Genomic DNA, 15830 nt, shown 5'->3' with positions numbered 1-15830 from the left:
CATTACAAGTACCGGGCACATTATTACATCGACCAAATTCATACGGCACAAATTGTAATTCACCCATCAATTTTTTAAAAATTTGTAATAATAATGAGTCCTCTCATGACACTCCTAAGACCCTAATTTTTGTTCCACTCATGGCAGACACCCTGAACGCCATACAAGCAAGGCCCTTTTTCAACAATAGTCCAAAAGCATTTGCTACAATCGTCCCTACCGTTCTTGTAAACATCGAAATAATGAAACTCATTCCCCCACTGAAAGCTGCAGAAAAACAATGAGGTTCCCATAACATTTGTTTTGAAACGGAACTCATAGCTCTCCGTTGGACGAACTATCTGCTCCCCTAGGTCATGCGCACCGGATTTACAGTGGACCTTCATGTCCACTTTACTTGCCAACGAGTTGGTGATTCTGAGTCTTTTGGTCCTAGGAATTTGAACGTCGGCCTCAGTACTTGTAATTAAAAGCACAACTAGCAGTGCCATAACAACATTTCTGATAGGAGGGCTCATTTTTGGTTCCTGCAGGAAAACGGTTCTTTTTTTCTTTTGGAATTCTTTTGATTGAAGCAGGACAAAGTTCAAGAGGACCTTGTCGTTCATTTTATAGTACAAAATGATGGGTTTCCCTTGTTAGTAGAGGAGAGAAAAAGAAGGAGAATAAATATTAAAATAAAATAAAAGAAAGGACTGGAAAATTTGAAGAAAACGAATGGAAGAGAAAATGAGAAAAAGTCTCCCTCATGCCAGGCCACCAATTAGTTAGGAATGTTGGCTATAAAAGCAGTTGCCTTTCTTTCAGTTCAATGCATCCCTTAGAAAACTAAAACTTAGACAGTTTTTGAGAGGTAAGAAAGTCTCATTTGTGTGAGAAAGAAAATCCTCTTGAGAGAAAAACCAACAGAGAGTTTAGCCACCGGTGTTTGGTGACATTATTATTGTATTCCCATTATTTTTCTTAGTGGAAGATAGATTGTTAATTTTGGCCCATTTTATTTACGCAAGACTGAAAAAAGTCAGATCCTTAAAGTGCCATATTTATTTATTGGCTCTTTGGTTTTTTGTCATCTTTCCCAACACAAAATTTACTCTGTGTGTGTATATTAGATAAGGCTTATCCATGCAGGAATCAATAAGCCATTTCCTAATTCTCCTGAAAATCTAAAGGCTATCCTTTTTCTTATATAAAATTAAAGGTATAATTAGATTCCAATCATTGAGAACCTAATATTTGGATTAATAAGAGTTTGTGTCTATTCCTATTATAGTTTTAGTCTTTAATTTTTGGCCGCCAGCAATTTATTCCCAAAAAAATATATGGATGCACAAATGAGAAATGATATCGTGTAAGCCTTTCCAAACTCGGAGACAAATTCTTTAGTACTCAAACTCTCCTTGTTATATAGGGAGGAAACCTGCGTTCAAGATTGAAGATGACCACTTTTTATGGGACAAAATCGAAATGTTATTAGTCATTTTTGTGCTCTTCATATTTAGTTACTAGGATTGGATTGTGTTAGATTTATATTGGATTCGCAATGATGACATTGTTTGGTGAGTATGATAAGTAGTAGGATTGAATTTGCTAAATCCAATGCCATGTTTGGGGCTAAAAAATGAATGTGGATAGAACACAAGATAATCCCACCATATTCCCATAACTGAACAACAATTCTGTTTTTTCAATTGCCTAGAATAAAATAAAAAAAGTATTATGTGCATTTTTATACGATAACTTATCCTATAAAAAAAGGTGGGATATTTAATCCTACTACTCCAACGCCCTAGTCTCGAACCCAAGACCCAAGAGCAGGAATCATGACATATGACACTAGTGCAAATGAAGGATACTTATAATTTCCAATCCAAAATGTCATCGAATCCTATCTAATTCAATCAAATCTTAGTTACCAAACATTGCCGATAAGTATCCTTCATTAGCACTGGTGTCTCAGTTCCTAGGTCTTGATCTAAGGTTAACGGTTGGAGTAGTGGGATTATGTATCCCCCTTAACTATATGTTGAAGGAAAATGTGATCCTCCTAATATAATTTCACCACCACTAATTAAATAACGGGGTTTTATTATTTTAGGTTCGACCCATTCGAGACGCAAGTCTCTTAATTATAATCCCTTGCTTCAAGGGAACACCCTTTGATTCCATCATAAAGAAACAGAACGTGTGTGTTTGTTTTTGCAACTGCTCCCAAGTCCAACCTCAGGATGCCTACGTATCCCTTGCGGGAATCAAGCCACTCGTAGTTCAAAGAATCGCAATGAATAAATGACTCATTGCGAGGGAAATTTGATTTGAATTGTGTTGAGAAGTGTTTGAGTGAATTTAGCTAAATAAACCAGGGATTCGATATGGGATTGCATTTGGGATGGTTGCATCTAGATTGAATCTCTAGATTGCCTACGTACCCTTTCAAAGGGATCAAACCAACGTAGTTCGGAATTTAGAAATTAACGGGTAAGTGTGGCCCACTAATTGAGAATTTCTGTTTGAGAGACTTGGATTTAATCTCGTTAGAGTTTTCATGGGTAGATGACCCATGGAAAATTGGATGGTTTTGTACCACTTTCGTTGTTGTCAATGTCCAAGAAAAATAATGAGTAATTTTAATTATCCCATTAATTTTTCCTAAACATTGACAATTGCGTTTGGGAAAGTGTTTTGGCAAAATTTGGTTAAGATAAACCAGATATTTAAATTTGATTGCGGTTGCGTCTATTGGGATGTTAGACTGCCTACGTACCCTTGACGGGATCAAACCGACGTAGTTCCAAATTTTGGAAGTTAATGGGTAACTGTGGCCCACTAATTGAGAATTTGTGTCTTTGGGACAATTTGGAGATTTTCATAGGTAGATGACCTATGGGAAAAATTGGAAATTAATGGGTAAGTGTGGCGCACTAATTAAGAATTTGTGTTTGAGATATTTGAATTTAATCTCATTTGGAATTTGCATGGGTAGATGACCCATGGGGAAAATTGGATAGTTTTATACCATTTTTCTTTTTGTCAATGTCCAAGAAAAATAATGAGCAATTTTGATGAACCCACTAATTCTCTACAATTGACATTTGCATTTGTATCCATGCATGATTTGGAGGATTTGAGATTAATGGGCTTTTGTGGTTGACAAGCCTGTTAATCCATATTGATGCTCATTTGGTATCTTTTGAGAGTGAGCTCAATGCTCGTAGCACGACCAATCATTTATTTGGAATGGCGTCATCGACACAGTATGATTGAGTCGCTTGGCACTCCTTTCTAAATAGCTTCTTTGCCACAGTGATTGATTCCCATATTTCTTGTTGAGATTTTGTGGGCATGTTTAGTAGCCATCTTGCATTTGAGAATTGAGGCAGATAGACCCGAATGACGTAAGCATTTTATTGAGCCTTCTTGACCGTCAATCAATTTAGTTCTCGTGAACCTTTGCTGACACTTTTGTGCACTTGCTTGCATAGCTTGGTACTGCAAGTAGTGAACTCACGTCTTCGTCCCTTGGAATACAAAGGAGCACAAGTGCCTGGACACTTTGTTTTCATTTGTTGCAGTCACCAAAAGTAATGTGAGGGACTTGAAAAGGCCTTGGTTTCAAACCTTCACTTTGTCTTCTATCTGTGTGAAGCTCAATGCTTGTTTTATATTGTAAAGCATATTGTTGAGCTTAGTGGACATTTACAAAGAATGGGCCCTCTCAAACAATCACGCCTCTGACTATTTTTCTATCGTCTTTGACTTCTTGATGTCGGTACAAGCCAGCTACTCTTGTGGCTTGATTTTCCCTTCCGTTTGTCATTGGCATGGAGCCTTTTGCTTCTCCATGAAGCAAAAGAAAAGTATTGTATCTCCTTGATTTATCTTATTTTTTTCATAGTTCTGCTCCTTCCTATTTAGAAGCTTGATAGCTTGAACTGTGGAGGATGAACTTAGAGAAATCTGCCCTTCCTTTGGATCGGTTCGCATGAGTCTGGACTCAAACTTCGTGTGTTCAGATTTATGCAGCTGGCAGCTTTGGGTTCGTTAGCTTTTGTCAAACTTGCCAATTCTTTCTTCTCCGGTCTCTTGCATACGACTTATTAGAGGAGATAAAAATTTGGCAAAACACATCTTGCATCAAACCCTTTTTTTTGTTTTTCCTTGTTACAATCAAAGAGAACCCAATATCAAATTTTCTTTGGTAGCCAACTAGCCATCTTGAATTGGTCTTGAGCAACGTGTTGTACAGCGCCAGCCCCACAGCAACACCATTCTTTTTTTATCATAAGCTTCATGCAATAGAATTTGGACTCATAATTCAAATTCCTTGTTTTGCTCCAGCTGGATCCCTCACGTATTGGTGCCATTAACAGGTGTCTTTCAATTTGATTAAGACACCCAAAGGATAGAAATCCTTCTCCAAGTGAAGTATGGATTAAACTCCTTATTGATTTGGAACTGCTGGATCATCCAGTGAAGTAAACTTCTTGTCCACATAGGATTGGGTTGTCTTCCTTATAAAAAAAAAAAACATGTGTGCACCAGCAAACAGCCACAAAACGAAAGTCTTAACATTATTCTTCGTTTGCTTCTCCAGACCAGCACATAGCTTTGCTCCCAGACCAGCACCTAGCTTTGCTCAAGCCACCTGTTGCACCATCAAACGGAAGCGGATTTCACGTGGTAACCCACATGCCATTCCTTAGTTCTTCTCTTTTATTTTATTTATTGATTGAACTGACTAGGACTTTTGTCTGCATGGACAGCAATAGCAGTAGCAATAGAAGACCCTCCAATTAATTGGATGCTTCTGGGCTGACTTGGAACCAAAAGAGACAAATCCTCTTATTGTCCATTGTGTGCTGTAACTTTCCCAAGGTCAATAACCCAAGAGAACCTTGAGACTTTCAATTGACAGGAAGTAGAATTCTACTTCCCTTTTCCTTGCTCATCGCCAGCTACACACAAAGGGGAAAATCCTCTTGCTTTCCACGTGGTAGTCTACCCCATAAACTCCCTTCTCTTTTGCTTTTTTTTTTTTTTTTTGCCTGTTTCCATGTTTCTGACTTTTTGTTCTCTCTTTTTGCATGTATAGACTGTGCTGCGAGATTGAAGGCTTTGGAGATTTCTTTATTTAGTGGAGAAAACCCTTGCTTTTGCTTTAGACACCAAAGAGAAAAACTTGTGGTATTTGCTTTGCCAACTCCTCTTCTTTTTTTTGTTTACTATTGCTGTACTTTTACTATTGCCCATCTCCTTTTCTTTTATTCAATTTTCCATCAACCAAGAGAACCATTCAAGAGAGGGAGGGGCTGTGCGACACAACCCCCTTCTTTTTATTTCATTACCTTTTTTTTTTGTGTTGCCCCTTGTTTTGTCTTCTTGCACAAGAAACAAAACCAGCCACCATATTTCTTTTACTTCTTTACTCCTGTTCTTAGTCAAAGCAGATCAAAAGAGGATGGCTGTGCGAACAGCCCCCCTTTTGTTTTATTTTTATCTCCTCTTTGTTTCATCTCTGTAAACAAAACACAACAACGAAACCACAATTTTTCCTTTTGCTCCACCATCTCTTCCTCCGCTGGCTCTCTTCTTTTTTTTTGTTGGCTTGCTGGCAGCACACACTCATGGGGAAGCAATTCAATTGCCATGAGGCCCTTTTGGTTTTAGATGCTTCATACTGAGGTTTTACGCAGAGACTTGTAATTACAAGCTTTCGTTCTTTGATTTTGATTCCATGGTGCGTTCATCTCTACATCCACGATTTGAGGGATCCTTTGCTCTTGGAAGCGCTTATTCGACGTTGCCTATTGGAATAGACTCTGCCATGAAATATGATGATTGAAATCATCATGGAAGGCAATCCTCCCCTGTTGGTTGTGGACCAGATGTTTGAAAACACCGCTGGAGTTATTTGAGCGTAGCCAAGCCTTGGAGAGATTCTTAACTTTGTTTATGATGATTGAAATCATCATAGCCAAGAACCCTTGAGTTGAATGAAACCTAAAGTCTTGAGCAAAAACCAGAAAATTGTGTCATAAAATTGATATTTTTACCTTGAAATGGCCCTTCCCTTTCTGAAGTATGCTTGCTAATTTTTCCTTCCTGCGGCTGTTCTCCTTTCTCCTCCTTTTCTTTCCTGCAGCTATTCTCCTCTCTCTGCGTTTTTTTTTTGTCCTCCTCTGTTCTCTTCCTTTTTTTTTTTTTCCTCATGTCATGCCTCTTATAGAGGCTATCTTATGATGAGTTTGAATTCAAGCTGATGACCACTTCTCAACCGAGATGCTTATCTCTTGGTGTTTCAAAACCACTGAAATACATCTATTTTATTTTTAAATGTTTTTCTTGATAAGATTGCAGGGACAAACAAATTCAATTCTAACCCAAGTCAAACTCTTGGCTAATTGCTTTTGTGAAAATTTTCCATTCAACACTATATATAGTATAAGTTATCCTTGAAAAATGCACATTCAAATATAGGATTAAATTATGATACTAAAGCCAACGTGGTCTAGCGAAGTGGAAAAGTGTCTGGATTTGCAAACAAGATGTCACAGGTTCAAGCCCCCATGGCATCTTAGTTGTGTGAGAGTGTGTGTGAGAACCCCCCCTTCTCTTGTAGTTTAGACTATCACTTGTACTATAAAAAAAAAAGTTATGATACAAAAATGCACATTAAAAAGTGCCTTTTTGTTGTAAACAATTAGTTGTGGAGCCCACATGTTCCTTAGGTTTTTTCTATAAAAGGGTTCATCCCTTCATTGTAATACACACATCTAAGAGAATGAGAAATCAGAATGAAGAGCAAAACATTCTCTTCATTCCCTCTCCATTTCCCTCTCTATTTTCTCTCTTGATTTATAACACGTTATCAGCACGAATTCGCTTTCAAAAATACCAGCTGAATTCTCTGTTGAAACCCAGATATCTTCTTCCATCCATCTCTGCTGCTCCACTGTTTCAAAATAACCCTTCTGAAACAGAACAAATGAGAAAAGAATGGAGGTCATGGAGGACACACTGCACCTGCAATTGCATAAGCTATCAGCCCTAAAATCAGAGGAAGCACTTGACCAATTGCTTTGCACTCTCTGGAAAACCAGGAAAACCGGTCTCCACTCCCCCCACCAAAAGTCCCACTTCCAATCTCTCCTCAATCTGCCTTCTCTTTCACAACTCCATCCAGTTTTGGCATGCCTTCGATCGCTTATCAGAAAATGGGTACATGAAAACTTCACTGGTGATGACCTTTTGAAGCTCTTCCCTCCCGATTTACCGCTCGATTTGCAGAGCAATTTGGTGGTGTTGTTCCACAAGTATCAGTCTCAATGGAAGGATGAAGTAGCCCGAGAACAGCTGCGTTCATTGCCAAGGACTAGTGTTTCGTATCAGGTCAAGACAAGTGTGCCGCCATCTTTCACGACTTTGGGTAGCTCATGCTCATTTAGCGATTTTGGAGCTTCATCAACACCGATTGTTACTGGGACCAATGCGTCTCGACTATCGGCTCACTCCCATGTCTCCTCCAATTCTTCAGGGAATTCTACCTCGCCTAAAGTCAATGACTTAGACCATGGAGAACTGTAACTCAGGGCCGGCTAATAGAGTGGCTGTCATCAATCTTAAGTTGCAAGATTATACCAAATCTCCTTTAGATGAAATCGAGGTAAAGTTTCAACTGACTAGGGACACTCTTGAAGCGATGCTGAGATCATTGACTTACATCAAGGAACAACTCTCAAGCATGGTTGGGACTATTTCTGGGCCATCACAAAAGAAACAAAAGCAATCGGATCATTTGCAGGAGCAAGGGGATTGACATGAAGCTGGAGGACGACGACCCTAACTCCAAGGAGCTGGAGGAAGTATGGTCAAAAAAAAAAAAAAACAGTGAAGAAACTTTTTTCTAAAATAGAGGTAAGCCACTAAAATTTGTTGACAGGTCGGTGTTGAGATCGAGCCTCGTGGGATACAGCAAGTTGATGTGTACAGGTCGGCCTAGTGGAAAGCATGTGAAAGCCCACCTAAAGAAAGAAAATTTTAAATTTAAAAAAAAAGAAAAAAAAAAAAAAAGGGAAATCACTCAGCAAAAATCACTCAGCAAGGGCATAAGCGATAAGATCTCTGCTCCCTGACCTCCCCTATTATTTCCTATTATATTTATCTGCTTTTCTTTTACTAACCATTAACAAAAATGGACCCTCGGTAATACTAAACATATTATCAGTGGGAGACCGTTACTAATACTAACAATTTAATTTATGAATTTAATTTACTGCACATTTACATTTATTTAAAAGGGTGGTGCGGGTTTATCGCCCACGCCTTTACTTTTATTTAAATGTATGGAGCAGAATTAGTGCCCATACAAGCACGTTTACCTTATCGTAAATTTACTTTTACTTAAAGTATGATGTGGAATTAACCCTCATACTTTATGAATTTACTTTACCGCACATTTAATTTTACTTAAAGTATGATGAGGAATTAACCCTCATACTTTATGAATTTATTTTACTGCACATTTACTTTTACTTAAAGTATGATGATGAATTAACCCTCATACTTTATGAATTTACTTTACCGCACATTTAATTTTATTTAAGATATGGTGCGGAATTAACGCCCATATAGCAAGCAATTTATTTTATCGTACATTTACTTTTACTTAAAGTATGATGAGGAATTAACCCTCATACTTTATAAATTTAATTTACCGCACATTTACATTTATTTAAAAGGGTGGTGCGGTTTTATCGCTCATACCAGTAATTTCTTTACTAGCAATTTATTTTATGAATTAAATGTGCTGTATGATGAATTTTTACAGTATGCAGATCAGGACCAGAAGTTCCTTGATCCTCATCATACAATTATATCAGGACTTGAAGATCCTTGATGATGATGTCAATATGAGAGCTGGCAGTCTCTTCGGTACTATATTTGTAAACATGTGATTGGACTTGAGGGTCCTTGATCCTTGACATGTAAATAAGGACCTGGGGTTCCTTAATGATGTAACAGTACCGTACTGGTTCATAATGCCGTACACATGGATGATAACTGTACTGGCAAATGTACTGTATATATGTATAGTGCCGTATACATGAATAGTGATGTATGCATAAATATTTACCATTTTGGGTAAACTATCACCATTCAAAAGGGAACCTGCAGTTCCTTAAACTCATGAATGAGCAATTAAAATGAGATGCCAGAAGTTCCTCACAATATGGACAATTATGTAAGGGCTTGAAGTCCAGAAATATGTACAGAAAATTGTAAAAATGTGCACACCATGAGCATATGTAATTTTGGCCTGAAGTTCAAAATCTAACAGTGTTGAGAACCTGAAGTTCCCAATTAAATGGACAACCCTTGAGGTATTATTGCAAATTGTGGTACGCCACATATTTCTTTGGCATAAGAGAATGATGAATTTGGGAGAGTCGATGTGGTTATTTGAACCTATAAGGCACAAGGTTCCAAACCGTCATTTTGAAAAGACGTAAAAACCACAGATGCAAGTTTAAGAATGTGCGCAATTATTATTACAGGAACATACAACAGATAGATTTTTTTTTCCTGCAATGAAGGTGCAGGCCCGGTAAAATCTATAAAAATACATTATGTTCCGGAAGCCTCTGAAGGAAGAGGACGACGCCTCTTAAGCTTAGCCATGAGTCTCTCATGGTCTCCCAAAATTCTTTCATTGGAGACCTACAGCATGTCTAGCCTTCTCAGTGTATCAACAGAGTATGAACTCACCAGTTTCAACAAGGCATTATTCTCTCCTTTAAGTTTCTCAACCTCCTGTTGAGACTCATGAAGCATTCTTTGGAGAGACGAATTTTCAGTTGTTAAATTCTCAACCTCGTTTGCTCTGGCACGCAAACGATCAGCCATGTTAGAAACAGAAACAGCACTCTGAATGCTAAAGGCCATTGAGTCATCAATAGCCTCTTCCTCTGATCTCCCTGTCAACAACATTTCATCCATTGGAGTAATGCAATTCCTAGCTACTATGACAGCAGTAGCATCATTCATCATCACAGAATCATTAACTGTGAGATGACGATTTTTGGATACAAAGGATGGACGCCAAACTTGGGCGTCACTGGTTGTTGTGGGAGTATCATTCAAATTGAAATAATTTGGGCAGGAAGAAGAGGAAGCCATTTTTAAGAAAGTTTTCGAAGAAAGTCTTGAGAAAACTAAAGTTTCAGAAAATGAAGGAAGTTAAATTGCAACGCAGTTGCTCCAATCAAGTTTTGCAAAGACAATATCTATAGGAGGAAATATGGCTACAGTTTTTCAGGATCCCAATATCTTTTCGGATCCCCATATTTTCTTTCCCAGATTCCAAAACTTCACGTGGCCTCCATTAATGTTTGTCGGCACTTTCGGCGTTTTCAAAATATTATTTTCGTCAAAAACCGATCTTGCTTTGCGGATTTCACGGAGCTACTTTATCAAAAGTATCCCGAGAATCTCGCAATTTTCCTATGGTTAATTTGAAATTCACCGGTTCTACCTATTCATTGTATTTGTGTATAAATGTGCTACTAACGAAATTTTCTTTGCAGAAGACATGAGTAAGAAAAACATTCAATGAGAAACATCAGATTTCTATACTTGATCTATCTCAATTCCCTCTCAATGCGATATCTACTTGTTTTTCTTATCAGTGAGCACCTAATGTGCCCGAGAAGCAAGACTATCTCTGATCATCCATTCAGGAAGCGAGACTATCCCTGATCACGTTTCCGCTGCATTAGGGAACTGTGAAGGCGACCTTATGCTCCAATCTCCTGAGGTCCTTCTAGACTAGGAGAAATGAGAGTTTGTTGTTTGCTCCCACCAGCTTCCTTCCTTGATTGCTTACCTTCTCTTGCAATCCATATCACAATTTTTTGCATTTTTTCTCTTTTTGTAACTCTGAGGGTTATTTGTTTTTGACAAAAAAAAAAAAAAAAAAAAAGGGTTGTGATTTTGCTCTTGCAGGATATAACTAGATCATCAAGCGCTACATTATATTTACTGGGCCGATACGAGCTTGAATGATACTTGAGAAAAGTTTCTCCCACCTAAGGATGTAAGCAATATTTGTGTTATTATATGCTTATATACTTATTTGATATTTTATCTTGAAATGTAACCACATGGGAAGATAAGTCTGTTCCAAAAGAATGGCTTGTATGTATCCATGAATTATTAAATGCAAATTTTACAGATTGCAAGTTGGATACATTGATAATACACTGCCACAGATTAAAATCCCATAAGAACAGAATATGGGTATAGCAGTGATCAATATGATGCACGCCTGTTGCGTAGCAAATGATATGGATTGAAGTCCCGAAAGGACAATCCTTTAACATGTCAATATTGATATTATGCACGCCTAATGCGTAGCAAATTATATGGGTTAAAGTCCCATAATATAGGTTAAAGTCCCAGAAATTAATTGACATGTATGTATTAATCTGTGGCATGTTTGCAGCATGACAGATATATGGGTTCTAAATGTTCCAACTCCCTAAATGGAGATCTTCCACGCCCTATGTAAAATAACGCTCCACTGGAGGTTATAATCCACATTCTCACATAATAAAAGCCCCATGAAGTGGCTTGGGTACCCAAAAGCAAAGAAATGCTTATAATTGATGCATGCGCATGCAAATGAGAATGGTGGGATCATGAATTGATGAATGACATTTTTTGATCATGAATTGATGAACGACAATTTTTTTGTTTTTAGAGTAGCTACTCAAATCATCAATGGGCTGTGTTGATTGGAACCACGTTCAATTATTAAATGTCGACAATATCATTGGCCAAAATGGACAGAGGTAATTCCATTATAAATAAGAATGAACATGAAAGAACAAACCCATAATACGAACCCCAAAATTTGTTAATACTGAATTTATACTTGGGTGTTCGGAATAAAAGGGAATATACATACTTTGTATGACACTGTTTCTGGCAGAAACAAGGAATGTTGGGTTTTTCTCCATATTTACAGATTCAATTGTGCTCCCCCCTTATTACACAATTACGGAGACCAACATATTATCTTTAAGGGTTATTAAAATGCATAGAGCATATCGCCAGAAGCGATTCCCTAAAGATGTATAAATAGCTGGGTTAAAGCTATATAATGTGTCATAAAGTTCAATCCCTTTTTAGACAAAATCCGTTGAGAGGATTATCATTGCATAAAGCAAGTCCCTAAAGGACATGTGCTTGAAGCACAAAATTTGTACTCAATATTAATATGCATAAATTACCTCAGTGAGTACATTGATGTGATTGCAACACATTAAAGATTCTGCAGAATTCATGAAATATTTGTCTCGATCGAGCATTATACCAACGAGATTCTTGCTTATACTAAGAAAGTATTGAAGCATTTTTATGAGGATTATCCGTTGGACACTTTAATGATTTTCCGGAAGTATACTAGACCAGATAGAGCTCAGCTCACACTGTACTCTTTTTCCTTCATCCAGGTTTTTATCCCACTGAGTTTTTCCTGGTAAGGTTTTAACGAGGCAGTGCAGCTCAAGGGTTTAGGGTATACTATGAAAATTTTTATGGTCGCTTACTGGACAAAAGCTAGTCCTAAATTTTTCAGGGGGAGCATGGTTTTTATAAAGACCTTCATACACTGTACTCTTTTTCCTTCATCCAGGTTTTTATCCCACTGGGTTTTTCCTGGCAAGGTTTTAACGAGGCAGTGTCACTCAAAATTGACTCACAGAAGCAGTGTTAACTACGATGTTCAGAAAGGTGATCAACAACATGACTTAAAGATATTTTGCCAAGCATCAGGTGGAGCGTGCTATCAATAAAGATCTTCAAACACTGTACTCTTTTTCCTTCGTCCAGGTTTTTTATCCCACTGGGTTTTTCCTGGCAAGGTTTTAACGAGGCAGTGTCGCACGCGTGTCAATATACATAGAATTTTATGTTACACATAGTTATGTACTCTTTTTCCCTTCGACCAGTTTTTGTTCCACTGGGTTTTTACTGGCAAGGTTTTTAACGAGACATATTCTATATCATTTGAGGTCTCCAAGGGGGAGTGTTGTAAACAATTAGTTGTGGAGCCCACATGTTCCTTAGGTTTTTTCTATAAAAGGGTTCATCCCTTCATTGTAATACACACATCTAAGAGAATGAGAAATCAGAATGAAGAGCAAAACATTCTCTTCATTCCCTCTCCATTTCCCTCTCTATTTTCTCTCTTGATTTATAACACTTTTATGATATTCCTATTCATTGTTTAGCAACAATAATGGGATTGGATTAAGCTAACCCAATCCTATTACTTAAAGGAGTATGGTATCAAGGTCAATTGTCTCCCTTAAGCCCAAAAACTTTTACATAGGCTGGCCATTACAAATTCATCCCAAAGAAATGAAGAAATCAAGAAATGTCCCACTGGCCTCAACCAGAAGAAATAGATAAAGAAAGGCAAAGGCCCGTATACACTTGGGTTGGACTTTAGAGACGTCCAATTTCAAGTGCTATAGCTTTTCTTCTTTTCCGTTTTTTTATTTTTGTTAAGTGATTTGAAGTGCTAGCAAAGGCTGATAAAAGAGCAAAAAGTCCGACAACATGACCCAATTGACCTAGAATATTTAGAAAGGAAAGGTGGCTAAATTAAGATCGTCTTGGGATGTTAGGCAAAAAGAAAATCTTCTGCCATAGATTACATATCATAGGTTTTGGCAACAATAAAAAATATTACATATCAGGCTTTGTTGTCGTTTTGCCTAGATTTCTAGCTTTAAGCCATACAGAAGATCTATGGACAACAAAAGGATCAAAACCACATCTTATTCTATCATGTGCGGCTCTTTAACAGCAAAACGCTGCCACTGGCACCACTTGAGATATGCTAGATTACTCTTCATGTTTATCCACTGCCACCAGCCTACAACTTGGTCTTAGTTTGATGGATCTTTTTCAATCCGCAATTATTACTTCTTGCAGTCCTGATTGTCGCATAAAAATTCAGATTAGGTTTGCTAAAAAGTAACTAATTGGGTTTGTTAAACTCAATTTGATACCTCACTTTCATTTTGTCAGATACGAAAATAAGACCTCAAGTGTGTAGATAAATAATTTTAATTACTTGAATTATAAGATCTTGAAAAAGAAATAAATATATCTGCTTGCTGCGTTGAAGTGTGGCAGCGTCCGAATCACAAATAGCTAATATCTAAAATGCTGGGAAGTGATGTGACATTGACATTTCCATGCTTTAAATTTGTTTGGTATTCATGTGGAGCCTTGCATAGTTGTACGGATAAAGTTTTCATCAATGCAAAAATAGTATGGGAAGTTATATATATCACATATGATCTTACCTCACGTAGTGCATAACCATTATTAGTCGCCTATATACCCCACAGTCTCATATAATTCAAATATTATAAAGCCAATTATATCCAGATCTACCACTGTCAAACATCATGTAAATAACTAAACATAAGGGATGTGGCTAGATACTGATTAAGCAAGTTATTCATATACGGTTACACCTGCAACAAAAGTTCGACTCTTGCTTTCTCCTCTCGCGAATTAGAAAAGAGAGAAAATATTGGTTCACTCTCCATGTTGTATATCACATTACTTTCTTTGATCCTAGGACAGAAAAAAAAATCTTGTATACTTGTATATTTGGTATAATACTTGGTGGAGGTTGGTATACCATTATGACGTTACCATTTCAAGTAGGAAAACGATTTTTTCTTTATGGCTAGCTTTAAAAGCATTGCTCATTTATCATTTCCACCATAATATTTACCTTCACTTCACAAAAATATGAAGATCCTCACCAGCATTCTCCTCATCTGTGGCCTAGCGTCCTTCGTGATCTTCATGTCAATACTACAACCCCAGAACTTCTACGGCATCGAATACGATATTCGAGTCATCAACGGCTTCACAAACAACTCCTCCCTGCCTCTTGTCATCTGGTGTGCATCAGAACACAGTGATCTTGGTGGACGTGCGCTTCAGGAGCATGATGACTTCAGCTGGAGTCTGAGGACCAATTTCTGGGGCACCAACGACCATTTCAAATGTACAATGAAATGGGACCGAACAAGAAGGAGCTTTGAGGCCTTTAAGGCTCCCAGGGATACACAGAGGTGCGGTCCTTTTAGGAAGTGTTCTTGGTTGGTCAGAGAAGATGGGTTCTATTTCAGCAACGATGAAGTAAACTGGAGAAAAGATTTTTCATGGTAACATTAATGATTGGGAAACGGTTCTCATTATAATTAACGAAGTGCATGGACTACTGGAAAAAAAAATTGAAGGGTATTTTTGTTTTTGGGTTCCTTTTTAAAATTAAATATTTCCATTTTGCTTTGCTAAGTCACAGATGGAACCCCAAGTTGAATTGTGTTATGTTAGAAACGACTGTAATGCAATTTTGGTTAAATTATGAGTTTACTCTAAGCAATATGTAATAAAATAGTATTCTTTTTTCTATAGGGCATTGGAATTGTAATGCTTACCTGAATGTTAATGGCAGGCCTTTTGTCGGTTTGGAAATTTTGTTTTTTTCTTTCCCAAACTTCCTCTGTGGAACTTCGTTTTCTTTTTGAGGAAAAATTGTACAAAAGATCTATCAAACAAATATATCAAAAAGATGGAGAAGCCAATGCAGGCAGAATCCAAATAGTATAATTTCAGGTTTACATACAAGTGATAATGGAAAATGGGGGATTCGAACACAGGACTTAAAAGAGTAATTGTTTTATTTTCGTGTCACCTAATCCTCATACTATATTTTAACAAAAAACAAAACAGGA

General features: G+C 37.4%; 2 protein-coding genes across 2 annotated transcripts; both read left to right on the top strand.

The window, feature by feature from the left end:
- LOC18791155 lies at positions 6683 to 8175 on the top strand. The gene has a single exon (XM_020560723.1). It carries the CDS (start codon positions 6997 to 6999, stop codon positions 7582 to 7584), a length of 588 nt encoding a protein of 195 aa, XP_020416312.1. The 5' UTR covers positions 6683 to 6996; the 3' UTR covers positions 7585 to 8175.
- LOC18791259 lies at positions 14701 to 15570 on the top strand. Its single transcript, XM_007224688.2, has one exon. It carries the CDS (start codon positions 14836 to 14838, stop codon positions 15259 to 15261), a length of 426 nt encoding a protein of 141 aa, XP_007224750.1. The 5' UTR covers positions 14701 to 14835; the 3' UTR covers positions 15262 to 15570.

Source organism: Prunus persica, chromosome G1 (genome assembly GCF_000346465.2).
Source record: "Prunus persica cultivar Lovell chromosome G1, Prunus_persica_NCBIv2, whole genome shotgun sequence".
In the NCBI taxonomy this organism is placed as follows: Eukaryota; Viridiplantae; Streptophyta; class Magnoliopsida; order Rosales; family Rosaceae; genus Prunus; species Prunus persica.
This window is presented reverse-complemented; position numbering and strand designations above follow the sequence as displayed.

Coding starts and splice junctions, on each gene's coding strand:
- LOC18791259 (XM_007224688.2), top strand. CDS start 14,836: ATGAAGATCCTCACCAGCATTCTCCTCATCTGTGGCCTAGCGTCCTTC.
- LOC18791155 (XM_020560723.1), top strand. CDS start 6,997: ATGGAGGTCATGGAGGACACACTGCACCTGCAATTGCATAAGCTATCA.